Source organism: Scomber japonicus, chromosome 15 (assembly GCF_027409825.1).
Source record: "Scomber japonicus isolate fScoJap1 chromosome 15, fScoJap1.pri, whole genome shotgun sequence".
NCBI classification, from domain to species: Eukaryota; Metazoa; Chordata; class Actinopteri; order Scombriformes; family Scombridae; genus Scomber; species Scomber japonicus.
This window is the reverse complement of record NC_070592.1, coordinates 8,327,576-8,342,036: the sequence shown is the minus strand read 5'-3', so window position 1 is coordinate 8,342,036 and position 14,461 is coordinate 8,327,576. Positions and strand designations below refer to the sequence as shown.

General features: G+C 37.3%; 1 protein-coding gene across 1 annotated transcript; it reads right to left on the bottom strand.

Annotated features, from left to right (window-relative positions):
* Nucleotides 1-3,753: 3,753 nt before the first annotated feature.
* Nucleotides 3,754-10,808, bottom strand: LOC128373859 (hepatic lectin-like). The gene is made up of 6 exons (XM_053334054.1): nucleotides 10,782-10,808; nucleotides 6,716-6,841; nucleotides 6,353-6,492; nucleotides 4,322-4,486; nucleotides 4,045-4,169; nucleotides 3,754-3,952 (listed from the first exon to the last, which is right to left on the bottom strand). Exons 1-6 carry the CDS (start codon nucleotides 10,798-10,800, stop codon nucleotides 3,754-3,756), a joined length of 774 nt encoding a protein of 257 aa, XP_053190029.1. The 5' UTR covers nucleotides 10,801-10,808.
* Between the last annotated feature and the right edge of the window lie 3,653 nt (nucleotides 10,809-14,461).

Genomic DNA, 14,461 nt, shown 5'->3' with positions numbered 1-14,461 from the left:
CACCATAAAAGAAAGGAATTAAAGGGAGCAAGACGGTCTCATCCTGGCTCAAGTGTTGTGTTGTACCCTACCTGAGTTTGGCTGACCGGATAACTATCCGCTAACCGTCCCTTCTAATTGCGCTCTGAAAAATAGTCCGGTTTCAATCAATACACAGCCTGGGCTCTGAGAGAAACGTCTGGTACAAACATAGTGGAGACGGAGAGGTGACCAAGAAACATCCAGAGAGGACAAAGTTAGAAGAACATTTAATATAAAAGAAGGACTTTGACCAGACAAGGACTCGCGGACACATCAGTGTGGTTTTATAACGGCGGAGGGATAGACAGAGACCCGGCGGCCGGCGGAGGACCGGAGAGTGAAGGCGGAAGCTGATCTGCTGGACAGGTGAGTAACATCAGCGCTGTTTCACAAAAACTGTAACGTTACCTGCTGACATTCAGCTCACTGTCTAGTTTATGAGGATATGTTGTTGTTGTTGTTGTTGTTGTTGTTGTTGTTGTTATCGGTAAAGTAGCAGAGTTGTTACTACAGCTGTTTGACGCTCTGCACGTTAGCTTCTCAGCTAACGTTAGCAGCGTGCTAACGTAACCTACAACGTAGCTGCTGTGTATTTGCTCGCTGTGTATCTGGTGTTTGTTCACTTCTTTCAAAGTGTTTACAGTCATGAAGACATATAAACACAGGTTTGCTATCACAATAATCTCACATGAGATTGAGACGCGGTCTGGTGTTATCCAGGCTAGCTACCTGTACTATCAGAGAAATAAATGCGGCTAAGCTTCAGACTCAGCAATGTTGGTCAACTTGCACGGTGGTTACGTCCATTACCATGACAATGCGCGTCCATGAATTTCGGGGGGGGGGGGGGGGGGGTTGGTTTGGTTTTCACACTCAAATATCAACAACTTTTCTCATCGTTTCCCCCTCATCGCTTAATATACCTTTAAATGAAGATGAGTTTGACCCTCCTGACGTAACTCATCTATATAACCATATATAACTTTTGTGTGGTATGCATTTTTAATTTATCTTAGATATTTGGGATTAGTAGGACCTGATACGTAGAAAATTTACGCATCGTCTTAAAGTAGTAGAAGTAGTTTGTTAAAATGAATAATGTCTTCATGTGGTGACAATGGGTTTATTTTACTATCTACTATTTTACTTATTTTACTACAGTTTATTCACCAGTGTATAATACTATTTTCTTACATTTACACCTTCTCTTTACACCAACGATAATAATGTCTCAATGTCCTAATACAAGTACTTCTTGATGGTAGCTTGTTGCTGTTGCTAAAATTATCCAAATTTGTATTAAACTACAAACATTATTAAGCATAAATAAGTTGTAAAATTTGATCAGGATTTGTACTTGGTCCACTTTTGTTTGTTGATGAGTTGGCCAAGATGCCTACTACATACTACTACAACTAAATTTAATACTTATAATACTAATGATATATAATAAACTTTATTTCTATAGCACCTTTCCAAACCGAAGTTACATACAGCAGCAGCTTTATGGTGCTTTGGTTGGTTCAATGTAAAAAGGCAAAGGCTTAATGAGAGATCTTTCCATTTGTACAATAAATCAACTCTGATCCTGATCCACTTCATCTGGAAGTCTTATTGATAAGCAAAGACAGTTAGTTTAGTTATTTGAAAAAAAGAAGATATCTCTCTTCAGGTCTACTGAATGAGAAACACCTGAGTGACTTAAAATTGACGTTTTGTAACATCAGCTGATAAAACGCACAGCACCGCAGCATTTTACACATTGCGCTGCGAATATCACCTGTTTAGTTGTAGCCGTTCATTTACTATGAGCCGGTTAGCCTGAAATTTGTTACTATAGTAACGTCACAGTTACCTGTCTGAGGAATAACGTTGTTAATGGTGACATCACATGGCGCTGTTTTCCTTAGTTTTTCAGGCTCTGCTGTTTTTTTCTGAGCAGGTTCTGACTCAGATGATGTAGATTTATGTTTTAACCAGTGGTCTGTGTTTGTTTCCTTAAACTTAATATCACTGTTAGCGTGTCTGTGTTATGCTAGCGGGAGGTACAGAGAGAGCTACAGGTGTGTTCAGGGTCGAAGTCAGACAGTCGGACACAGCGGTTCCGGCCCGCTGCAGACGTTGGTTGAACATTAATATACATAGCTGTAAATGAGTGCGGGAATTCCCTGCATTATAAGTGTTGGATTTGCGGGAATCAATTAAATTGTGCGCAATACCCGCAATCCCGCGCTGAAATTCGGGTCCTGTATTGTTTGGCTCAATAAGGACTTGTAGAAAATTTTCTTCCAAGGGAGCACGCTCCCAAACTCCCTAAATGGTTGGATTGATGTCCATACTCAAAATTCATTGGGAAAACTGCTGTGTGGTTCACCTGGGGTCGAGCTGAGGCCTCCTGTGTTTGCTGGTTTCCTCCAGAGGAGCATGCCCCTGGACCCACCTAGCATTGCTGTGTCACTGCAGCCCCGGTTTGCAATGGCTGGTTACACCCCTGCTAGACATGTAATTTGTTATGTTATATAATAATATTTTTTATATTCATTTTGGCATGTTAACATGTTCACGTGTCAAGTACGACTCAAGTATGACTCATGTAGTTTCATGTAGATTCATGTTAGCCAATGTGAGCTACCAAACTAGCCAGTCTGAAGAAATGTACAATGTATCCTCAATCCACACATACTCATTGGTGTCTTTCTTACCACGGACTCCAATCAAGGAAATCAAAACTTTATTACTGTTTTTAGTTTTTGGAGACCTTTTTTGACAAGCTAACATGTCCAAACTCTTTGTGGTGAAGGAACATGTCACCCAGTACACCAGTGTGGCTTATTGATGTGTTTTTATTTAGTTTTTGGACAACAATGGAGCTCTACAACACAGAAGAATAAAATATATCAGATTTTGGATACGCACACAGCACTGTTAGTAGAATTAGTTAATTGTTGGTTTAGCTCTGCACATAAGATTAGTTGACAAAAAGAAAAATATAGAAAATCACCAGCTTTGTCCTTTAAGCACATTTTCTGAAACACTGTCACAGCTCTGTGAACACTAAGATGAATCACTATATTTTACACTGAGCAGCAAAACACTTAATTTGTCCTGCAAACGTCAATCACACACTCAAACCTTTTAACTCATGTCTCTAAACTAAATAATGTTTAGGGTCAATGTGACAGAATGTATTTTGTCATTGAGACTTACATAAACCAACCAAATAATAAAGTCAAATAACCTCTGCAGTCTATTTATTGTCAGGGTTGATCTTTCTGGTATTTCCCCCAAATGAAAATAATTACAGTATAAAAGACAGTGATGTTAAAACAGACAAAACAGAAATGAAATCTCAGTCAAAATGCCTCAATACAGGAATGCATGTGCATAAGTAAATATTATCAAAGGAAAGAATTGTAAATGTGACCACTTGAACTGACATGTTCATATTTTATTATATTTTTGAAATATACAACACATTAATGTTTGAAACGTTTGCTGAACATAATGAACATTTTGATGTACATGTCTGACAGAGAGTAGAGAGACTAACTCAGAGCATCACTGGATTATATCAACATATTTGGGCTCATATATTTAAACTGACAAGCAAGAAATGTGAACACTGTTGTGAGAAAATGAACTACAGATTTGAGACTCGTGATTGTTTTTTGAGAATTGAGCCAAAACAGCTGATAAAAACTGTGATTATTCTGAGTAGACTGAGCTCAACTATCAGACACACACATGAAGACGTCCAGTTTGCGCTGGTTTCTTACAAATACTTCTGTGATCACCTTTGCATTGTCTATCAAACCAGCTCTTCAGGTCTTTGGCTCCTCCTCTCTCTCCTATTCCCACACAGTCCTCTCCTGCAGGATCTGTCCCTAAGTCTTTCCAATTGTCTGGCTCACCTTCGAACCAGAAAGACAAACTGAGGGATGAAGAACAGAAAGAGTTGGTTCATTAAATGCAAGCTGATTCGATTTTTTTAGATTTTTGGAAATGTTTTCATAACAATCAAACCTTGTGTTCAGCGGTGAACCGTCCACCCAAATCCATTTGTTCTCTTCCTTTGAGTCTGTCAGTCCGATCCAGAACCTGTCTTCATCATTCCTCATTTTGTCTAACACTTTCTTCTCTAAGAATTCCTGAAGAGGAAAAGTTGGTGAAAGTTATGACATTATAACATGACTTTTCTGTGCTGAGACACCATGTGAACTGCTTCAGAAACACAAATATGTGATCAAATGCATGAGAGCACAGTCAGTGTGCTACATGAACCTGCTGCAGTGTTTTATACCTGCTCCTCCCTGCTGTCTATCTTCACCAGGTCTCCTCCTCGGCCTTGGCAGAAACGTCTGCTGTCTTCCCAGGATGAACGTTTGGTGGAGAAATAATAACACTTTCCTAAATGTTGCTCCCAGTGTTTGTCACATTTCAGGCATGAATCACCTTTGAAGTAGGGCTGGGCGATATATCGAGTATACTCGATGTATCGCGGCTTGTTCTCTGTGGGATGTAGAAAATGACTATATCGTGAATATTCGAGTATACATTCAATTTACACGCAGTTTGTTTTTAGTCGCGGCCCGTTGAACTACAGGTTTCTCTCACTCTCTCATCTCTCCGCACAGAGAGATAAAACAAGCGCACCTAGTTACGTACATCACATTCTGTTGTGCGTGCAACGTCATATGCCCGGTAGCATGTAGCAGCAGTAGCAGCGATCTCAGGTCGCGGGAGCAGCAGGTGATATGGACAAGTGGAGGAGGGAGATTTAATTCCCAAAAAAAACAATTCAGGATCCATCATCTGGCGGTGGTTTGGGTACAAGAGGGAGGACGTTGAACAACAAACCGTAATATGTAAAGTATGTCATAAAAGCATCACCACAAAAGCTAGTAATACAGCAAAGTTATATCACCATGTGTGCTTGAAACTCTGCAAGAGCACATCTCCGGCCAGTGACATATTGAAGAAAGTGCCGAAGCAAGACATGATGCAGAAAAAGGCACTTTATTGTATTCATTTGTTTAAATATTGTACTGGCATTATGTAAAAAAAGTGCACTTTAATTTAGTGTTGTTTTGAAATGTCATCTCAGTGACACCCTGCACAAAAGTGCATATTTTTCTTTTAAAATATCTTTGTGGCATTATGCACAAAATGTGCACTTTAATTTAGTGTTATTTTGATATGTCATATTAGTTACATTATGCATAAAAGACACTTTATTTGTTTTGAAATGACATGTTTGTGCCACTGCTTAATAACTCTTTAATAAATACAGTTTTGATGAATTTGTTTAGTTGTGATTTACGCTTTTGGCATGAATGTTTAAAATCGGCATATATTAATGCAGTATGAACAATGTTTTAATGTAGAAACGTAGAATCATCATACTGGCATGATTGTATGCATCAAAGTGTTAATTCAAGGCTAAGGCAAAATATCGAGATATATATCGTGTATCGTGACATGGCTTAAAAATATCGGGATATTAGTAAAAGGCCATATCGCCCAGCCCTACTTTGAAGAAAGCTGAAACACATCACTGTTTATTATTTACTTCTGTTACCTGTCAATCCATTACTAATCTATAATCAGCATCAGAGGTTACAAAAGTGTGAAAGAAGACTAGTTTTTGGTTCAGGAGTTTGTGGACAAGAAGGAGTCACCATCATTTTAGAGAGTGTCTCTCTAAAAAAAAGTCACACCAGTCAAAAAAGTTTTGAATAAAAAACTATGTATTAGTATCATTAAATTGTCATCAACAACTTGAAAATGTTATAAAAGACAACTGGTCAGTTTAAATTCAGTATACTTTAATGCAGGGGTGTCAAACTCATTTTTAGTTCAAGGGCCAAAAACAGACCAATATGATCTCAAGTGGGCCAAACCAGTAAAACCATTGTATAATAACCTATACATAATATATTATATATATATATATATATATATATATATATATATATATATATATATATATATATATATATATATATATATATATTATTACTTTACAACAGTAAACCATCTATTTACAGCTGAGATGTCTTTTACAGATTTACAGAAACTGCTGATTGACAACATTTTGCACAATGTTCAATATATGAATGAATAAGACTGCAATGTCTATAATACTGTTTTTTCAGATTATCGTATTCTGGTCAGGGTGGAGAAAAAAACTCTGAAGCAGCAGAAAATTTGGAATTACTTTTATACAATTTTCATACTTTGCTAAAGTTATCCAGTGGGCCAGATTGGACCCCTTGGTGGGCCGATTCTGGCTTCTTCCCTGGTTTGATACAAAATACATCCGATTTTTAACTAACATTGCAGAGCTGCATGAGAAATGTGGACAGGACTTTGTAGAAAGTGTCAAACTCCTACCTGTAAAATTTTTCTTCAAAGCTTCATTCTCATCTTTCAGTTCATTGAAACTTCTCCTGGTTTGAGTGTTGTCCACACCTGTTTTTAAAACAAAAGTCAGTAAAGTTTTAAACTCTCCTTTAGTAACTCAGTCAGTGATAATGAGCAGGACTTTGCTTATTAGAGGAAACTAAACTCCTTTCCAAGATTACACTGATGATGTTCATCTGATAACATAACTATGAATAATAACTACTGCAGATATGTGAACTTTGAAGGTTAATCTAAGTCAACCTGCTCTGATAAAACTGTTCAAACTTACAGAGACGATAGATAACCATGATAGCTGCACCCAAAAGAGCAGCGAGAAACAGCAGGGCCACTCTCTCTAATCTGACCTTTGACCCTCCACGTGACACTGCAGGTTGTTGGGAGGCCAAAGCTTCACCTGTTACAGTTAGAAGAGACAGAGATGTAAATTAGACTTGAATATGTGTACAGAGTATTGACACAATAACTTGAACGCCATAATGCAGCCAAACTTAAAGGGCAGGTTCACAATTTTTAAAGTCAATCTTAAAACAAGTTAGGAGCCCAAATGGACATTGAACTAGGTTGTTCTTGCTGTAATCTAGGGCTGGGCGATATGGCCTTTTACTAATATCCCGATATTTTTGAGCCATGTCACGATACACGATATATATCTCGATATTTTGCCTTAGCCTTGAATTAACACTTGCATACAATCATACCAGTATGATGATTCTACATTAAAACATTGTTCATACTACATTAATATATGCTGATTTTAAACATTCATGCCAAAAGCGTAAATCACAACTAAACAAATTCATCAAAACTGTATTTATTAAACAGCTATTAAGCAGTGGCACAAACATGTCATTTCAAAACAAATAAAGTGTCTTTTATGCATGATGTAACTAATATGACATATCAAAATAACACTAAATTAAAGTGCACATTTTGTGCATAATGCCACTAGGATATAAAGGTAGAGCTGTCTCTGCTAGGTAGATAATAGATTATATCAAGTGTGTCGATGATCTTTCTGAATCCGGGCTTTTAACCACACTCACTGGGGCCATGTCTTTCTCTGTGTGGTGTGTTACTGCAGACGTTATCTCCTTCTGTTTTTGACTGTTTTAGTCGTATTGCTGTTCTGGAAAAAGAAGACGCTAGACTCAGACGCTAGACTCAGTTGCGTCAGTGCTTTCTTCAATATGTCACTGGCCGGAGATGTGCTCTTGCAGAGTTTCAAGCAAACATGGTGATATAACTTTGTTGTACTACCAGCTTTTGTGGTGATGCTTTTATGGCGTACTTTACATATTACGGTTATTTGTTCAACGTCCTCCCTCTTGTACCCAAACCACCGCCAGATGATGGATCCTGAATTGTTTTTTTTGGGAATTAATCTCCCTCCTCCACTTGTCCATATCACCTTCTGCTCCCGCGACCTGAGATCGCTGCTACTGCTGCTACATGCTACCGGGCATATGACGTTGCACGCACAACAGAATGTGATGTACGTAACTAGGTGCGCTTGTTTTATCTCTCTGTGCGGAGAGATGAGAGAGTGAGAGAAACCTATAGTTCAACGGGCCGCGACTAAAAACAAACTGCGTGTAAATTGAATGTATACTCGAGTATTCACGATATAGTCATTTTCTACATCCCACAGAGAACAAGCCGCGATACATCGAGTATACTCGATATATCGCCCAGCCCTACTGTAATCATTCCTCCTGTTCATACTGACCATTAGAAGATCCCTTCATAATGCACTGACAATGTAAGTGATGTAAGCGACGGGGGATAAAATCCACAGACTGCCTTCTGTGCAAAAACGTATTTAAAAGTTTAGCTCAAATCAAATAGATACATTTTAACACCAGTCTTTTCAAAGCAGAAGTCCCTCTTTTTGTTACTATACTTCCACCACAGCTCAACAGGGGAACACTAAGAGGAAATTTGATGCTGAAGCCTCATATAAGCATCAGATAAACATTTGCACAAAACAAGGACCCACTTATATTGTAAGCATATTTAGAGGAGATGTTTTGACATTTTGTAACAGGAGGAATGATTACAGCGAGCAAAACCTGTTTCAATGTTCATTTGGGCTCCTGACTGTTGTTATAATGGAAACATTGGGGAGCCTATCCTTTACAATTTCTGACATAATCTCCACAAACACAGAATATTATAAAGTAGCATTTCTTGCAGGGCTGTTGAACGAGAGGATCACACAGATGGTCGTCCATCTGCGTCTGCAGAAACAGTAATATCGAATACTTTTATTTGTAATTTTAATTTTCTTTTTTCTTAATCATTAAATTAACGTATTATGTATTATGAAAAAAAGAATTAGCAAAGCTGAATGACCAACACAGCAAATGTATAAATATATTGTTTGCTACGTGCATTGAAACATATGAACAAAGATATACCGTAAAAATTGGTGAATACGACACAGTCTACTTTGGGGGGTCGCATGCTGGGAAAAACGCGATTCTATTAAAGACTGGTTTATTTAAATGCACCAGTAGTTATTCATTTATAAACACATATGTTTATACTCCAAAAAACACAATCATAACACACATATTACACTAGAAACAGTGTGTCCAAAGGTATATTAACTCTGACTGGGTTCAGGTTAGGCTGAGTTTCAATTAAACCTTTTAAAAGAACACAGTAACTTTACATATTTAATACAGTGTGTACCTGTGTTTACTCGACTGCTGTACCCGAGTCGCACTTTTGCACATCGCACTTCAACATCAGTTTGGTCTGTAAATACTGAAACATCATACCAACTAGTGTCCCCAAATACTTCTGATCAACACACGATCATTTTTCCGTCCAACATACAGCAGCAGTTCATCAATAGTTGATCTATTATCATTAGCTGCGGAAACAGGTGGAGCGCGTTATAGTTCATAAGTGTGGACGCTCACATCATTATGTTTAAAGTTATAGTTATTGTTGTTATGGTATTTGTTCTTAATGTGGAAGGTCCTTTACATACCTATAATCATATCCAGATCCAACCTCTCTCTGTATTTTACTGGTGAATGAGACGCACCAGTCTATAAGACACATCCCACTTTTCAGTGAATAAATATTGCGTTTAAAGTGCGTCTTACACAGGCGGGGAGTTCCGGTCCTCTGAAATGAGGCCAATGCGGAAGTAACTTAGAACTGCATTCTATCAAAAGACCACCAGGGGGCGACCGTTTAGGTGTCAAAAGGACTTCCGTCTCTATAAAAATCAATGGAGGATTCACCAACTTCTCACTTGATTTCTAACCTGATTTCAAAATGTGTTTATGGTCTCAATCGCTAGTTTAAAGCCTTCTTCAATGCAGTATGATGTTCATTTGTGACATTTTGGCCTCCCTGATTTTATATTTGACGATAAAGCAGGGTATGCATTAGGGCGTGGCTACGTCCTGATTGACAGGCAACCTATCGCAACCTCCCCGCTCCGCCCATGGCCCCGCCTCATGCCCATATAAGTAGAATGTGTGTTTTTATTTTTCCCAGCATGCACCTGAAATTTTCATGATGGCGCTGCCTAGATTCAAAACTATTGGCTTCCGAGCAGCAGTCCACAAACCAATGGGTGACGTCACGGATGTTACGTCCATTTCTTTTATACGGTCTATGGTCTTACACCGGTTTTAACAACAGTTGATATAGAAATGTGTTTAAGATGAGTACTGCGCTATCGCTGCATGAACTCAACATGCCGCATAACATGGTTACAGACTATTTCATCTTCTTTGGAAATAATTTCATTTGATTTATTTTTCATTTATCAGAGGTGACCAAGGTCAGTATTTATCCACCTGCTAAAAGTTAAGTTTTGAACTTAAGTTGAAGAAAAAAGTAAAAGTCTTTCAGGTTTATACTCAAAACTGAAAAACACTGCATACAGATAACATTCAGCAGTAATTTTAAGATGAAGAGGAGACCTTCACACTTGATACGTGATGTGTGTCACGTAACTTAAAGTTCTTCATAAATGTGTTATCTGCCTTCCTGTCTCTGCATTTATGTTAATCTGTTAATCATTGGACCTCCGGTAATGGTGGCTTGCTGAGCCAAAAAAAATCTGATAAATTTGAGTTTCCCTTCATAAAAAAAAGGGAAACAGTTTACTGATGTCAAAATATATTTATAAGACACAACACTGAAGCTGGGTTCAAGACCTTTAAAATTACACGAGGATACAGCCTTTTAAAGGAAGAATACACCATTTCTGTTCAACTGGTTTGCCTGATGATGACCTCTTGGGTCAGACTGGAGGTCATCGTTCTCTCCCCAGTAGATTTACCATCACCTCCATTTCTAGGTTTTACCTTCTGTGTGGCTCATCATGCAGAGTTTTCAATAATGTCTTCAGAGTGAAGGGTGACAGTAAAAGAGGAAGTTTTCTCTGCAACAACAAAAACACAATAAACTGTTGTTAGGCCCTTTTTAAAATAATCTGTTTAACTGCGGAAGATAAACTTTAAATTCATCCTGTAAATGTTCATATTTTACTCAAGTTATAACAAATAAAAACATGTTGAAATATTTGTTATCTTTTGAAAAGTGTTGTCAAAGAGAAAGATGGACGGAAATATGTTTTATGTGATCACATTAAGATAAAATGATTGTATCATCTTTCATTTATATTCAAATATGAAACATCAGTATTAAACATATTGAGAAAAGGAAAGAAAACACAAAAAACTGACTAGGCAACATCAAACTGTACGACTTAGATGTAAACTTAAAATGTGTTATGCAAATTATTTATTTTATCTGCCAGATTTTTTGAGAGGTTTTAATAGCTTATCTTCATTTTAGAAATATAGAAAAGTCAAATATGTTGTAGTTTAATACAGAACACAAATGTTAGGTGTGATGTGAAGCACTTTAGACTTATGAATGTGACATTTGCTGACAAGACAAATAAGTTTGAGAGAATAGTCATTAGATTGTGAGTCTGTATTTCAGTTCAGAAACAAAACCATGAGCCTGATTTACTGAAGGTCTGTGTGTTAAAACGTGTGCAAACTTGTAAAACTTGTAAAAAAAAAAGTGCAAGCTGATCTACAAACTCGGCGCTCTGAGGCTTGCGTTTTTCAACTGTACAAGATAATGCCCGTTGTCCATTTAATAAGTTTGCCATAATGAATATGCAATCTGAGGCATATAATGTGCAAAATAAAGGGAGGAGAAAATCCAAATATATTATTTAGCACACGCATTGTGATTTACCAAACTCGAAGGTAATTTCTCTGACGCTAACTGCTTTTATGAATAGTACGTTTTTAAAGAGCTGATGACTTCTGTTACTGTGGAGAGGAGGAGACGGAGGCACAATGACAGAATACGGACAGGATGGAGTTTTTCCACAAGTGTTAATATTTTTGGAGTGGAATATTTTTGGTTTTACAGCCATGACTTTGTCACAAAAACTCTCTCAGATGTCGTTTTTTCTGGTAATATTTGTTTTTGTTATAACTCAATATATTTGTCAACCTCTTCCACTAGAACCTGATCACATTTCATTTTGCTCTTGCAGCTTTCTGCTCATCGAAACTCTCCATAAAGACACACAAAACCTCATTTAAATACTGCTGTCTTTCATTTACACACTTATTCTTAGCACATCACCCGCAAGACACACGCAAACGAAACGCGCAATCTGTAGCACTGTGCACACAATTTAGTACCCTTTACTTAGGATCTTAGTAAATCAGGCCTCATATCTTCTACAATTGGTGTCAATTAGTTGAAGCTTTGATAAATCAACAGAGTACATTCATGGAATAAGTGAGAAATGGATTCAGTATCTGTTTTAAAGAGAGCATAGTGGAAAATATTTAACACTCACCACTGATGTTTCCCTGCTGCTGTCTGTAAGGTTGTGACCGTCCAGATCGAACTGTGATATTTTACCACTGTGTGAAAAACTTCCTGTTATTGAGGTTATTGTGTTATTTGCTGAGTTTCTGCTACTATGCAAAAATGAAGTCAACACATCTCTTTCGCTTTTTCCCCTCCTTTTTTTTCATTGTATCATGTTCAAACCATAAAAGCCATCCTTGACCAAAACACAAGTACATAAACAAAGAAAAAAAAAGACATAACTATATACATGGAATATCATGTTATCCAGTAACAAAGGCTTTACATATATACATCTTTACACATTTCTACTGTTTTAATGACTTTACAATTCCATTTGTATTTGTGAATCTAATAATTTCCATATGTGATAAAGACGTTTACAATCAATATCATTCTTATCATAAAAACTACAATGTCTCTTTTTTCTAAATGATTAAACCAGTCATCATCTCAAAGAAATGCTCTATATTTAGCCAAAATCATTTTACACATAAGCAATCATAAATTAAATGAGAAATTAATGTGAACCTCCTAAGCAAGTAGCTCCTGCTGTCAAAAGTAGGAAAACGAAAACTGAAAACTTGGTTACCATTTTTAGTTTTTGGAGCCATTTATAGACAAACTAAGATGATCAAAGTCTTTGTGGTGAAGGAGCATGTCACCCAGTTTAGCAGTGTGACTCAGTGATGGGGTTTTTTTTTAAATAGTTTCTGGACAACAAAGTAGCTTGACATCACAGAGGAATAAGATATATCAGACTTTACATACACAGACAAAATACTTGTTAGTAGAATGAGTTCATGGTTGGTTTAGCTCTGCACATAAGATTAGTTGACATGAAAAATATAGAAAATCACCAGCTTTATCCTTTAAGCGCATTTTCTGAAACACTGTCACAGCTCTGTGAACACTAAGATGAATCACTATATTTTACACTGAGCAGCAAAACACTTCATTTGTCCTGCAAACGTCAATCACACACTCAAACCTTTTAACTCATGTCTCTAAACTAAATAATGTTTAGTGTCAGTGTGACAGAATGTATTTTGTCATTGAGACTTACATAAACCAACCAAATAATAAAGTCAAATAATCTCTGCAGTCTATTTATTGTCAGGGTTGATCTTTCTGGTATATCCCCTAATGACAATAATTATATCTGTAACAGTGATGTGAAAAAAGGACAAAACAAAAAATGTCCAACAATGTTCATCTTTTATTATATTTTTGAAATATACAACACATTAATGTTTGAAAGGTTTGCTGAACATAATGAACATTTTGATGTACATGTCTGACAGAGAGTAGAGAGACTAACTCAGAGCATCACTGGATCATATCAACATATTTGGGCTCATATATTTAAACTGACAAGCAAGAAATGTGAACACTGTTGTGAGAAAATGAACTGCAGATTAGAGAATAGCACACTGTGTTTAGAGAATCATGATTATTATTTCACAATTGAGCCAAAGCAGCTGATAAAAACTGTGATTAGTCTGAGAAGACTGAGCTCAACTTTCAGACACAGACATCCTGCCACTGTAGACGTCCAGTTTGTGCTGGTTTCTCACAAATACTTCTGTGAGGATCGTTGCAGGATTCATCAAACCAGCACTTCAGGTCTTCAGCTCCTCCTTTCTCTCCCATCCTCACACAGTCCTCTCCTTCAGGATCTGACCCTAACCCTTTCCAATTGTTCGGTTCACCTTTGAACCAGAAAGACAAACTGAAGGATGAAGAACAGAAAGAGTTGGTTCAATAAAAACAAGTTGATTCGATTTTTTAGATTTTTGGAAATGTTTTCATAACAATCAAACCTTGTGTTCAGCGGTGAACCGTCCACCCAAATCCATTTGTTCTCTTCCTCTGAGTCTGTCAGTCCGATCCAGAACTTGTCCCTATGATTCCTCATTTTGTTGAACACTTTCTTCTCTAAGAATTCCTGAAGAGGAAACGTTGGTGAAAGTTATGACATTATAACATGACTTTTCTGTGCTGAGACACCATGTGAACTGCTTCAGAAACACAAATATGTGATAAAATGCATGAGAGCACAGTCAGTGTGCTACATGAACCTGCTGCAGTGTTTTATACCTGCTCCTCGCTGCTGTCTATCTTCACCAGGTCTCCTCCT

Excerpts from the sequence above, each read along its gene's own strand:
- LOC128373859 (XM_053334054.1), bottom strand. Across the intron at positions 4,170-4,321 it reads TAGACAGCAGGGAGGAGCAG|GAATTCTTAGAGAAGAAAGT; the intron begins GTATAAAACACT and ends TTTCCTCTTCAG. Across the intron at positions 3,953-4,044 it reads GGTTCACCGCTGAACACAAG|TTTGTCTTTCTGGTTCGAAG; the intron begins GTTTGATTGTTA and ends TTCATCCCTCAG.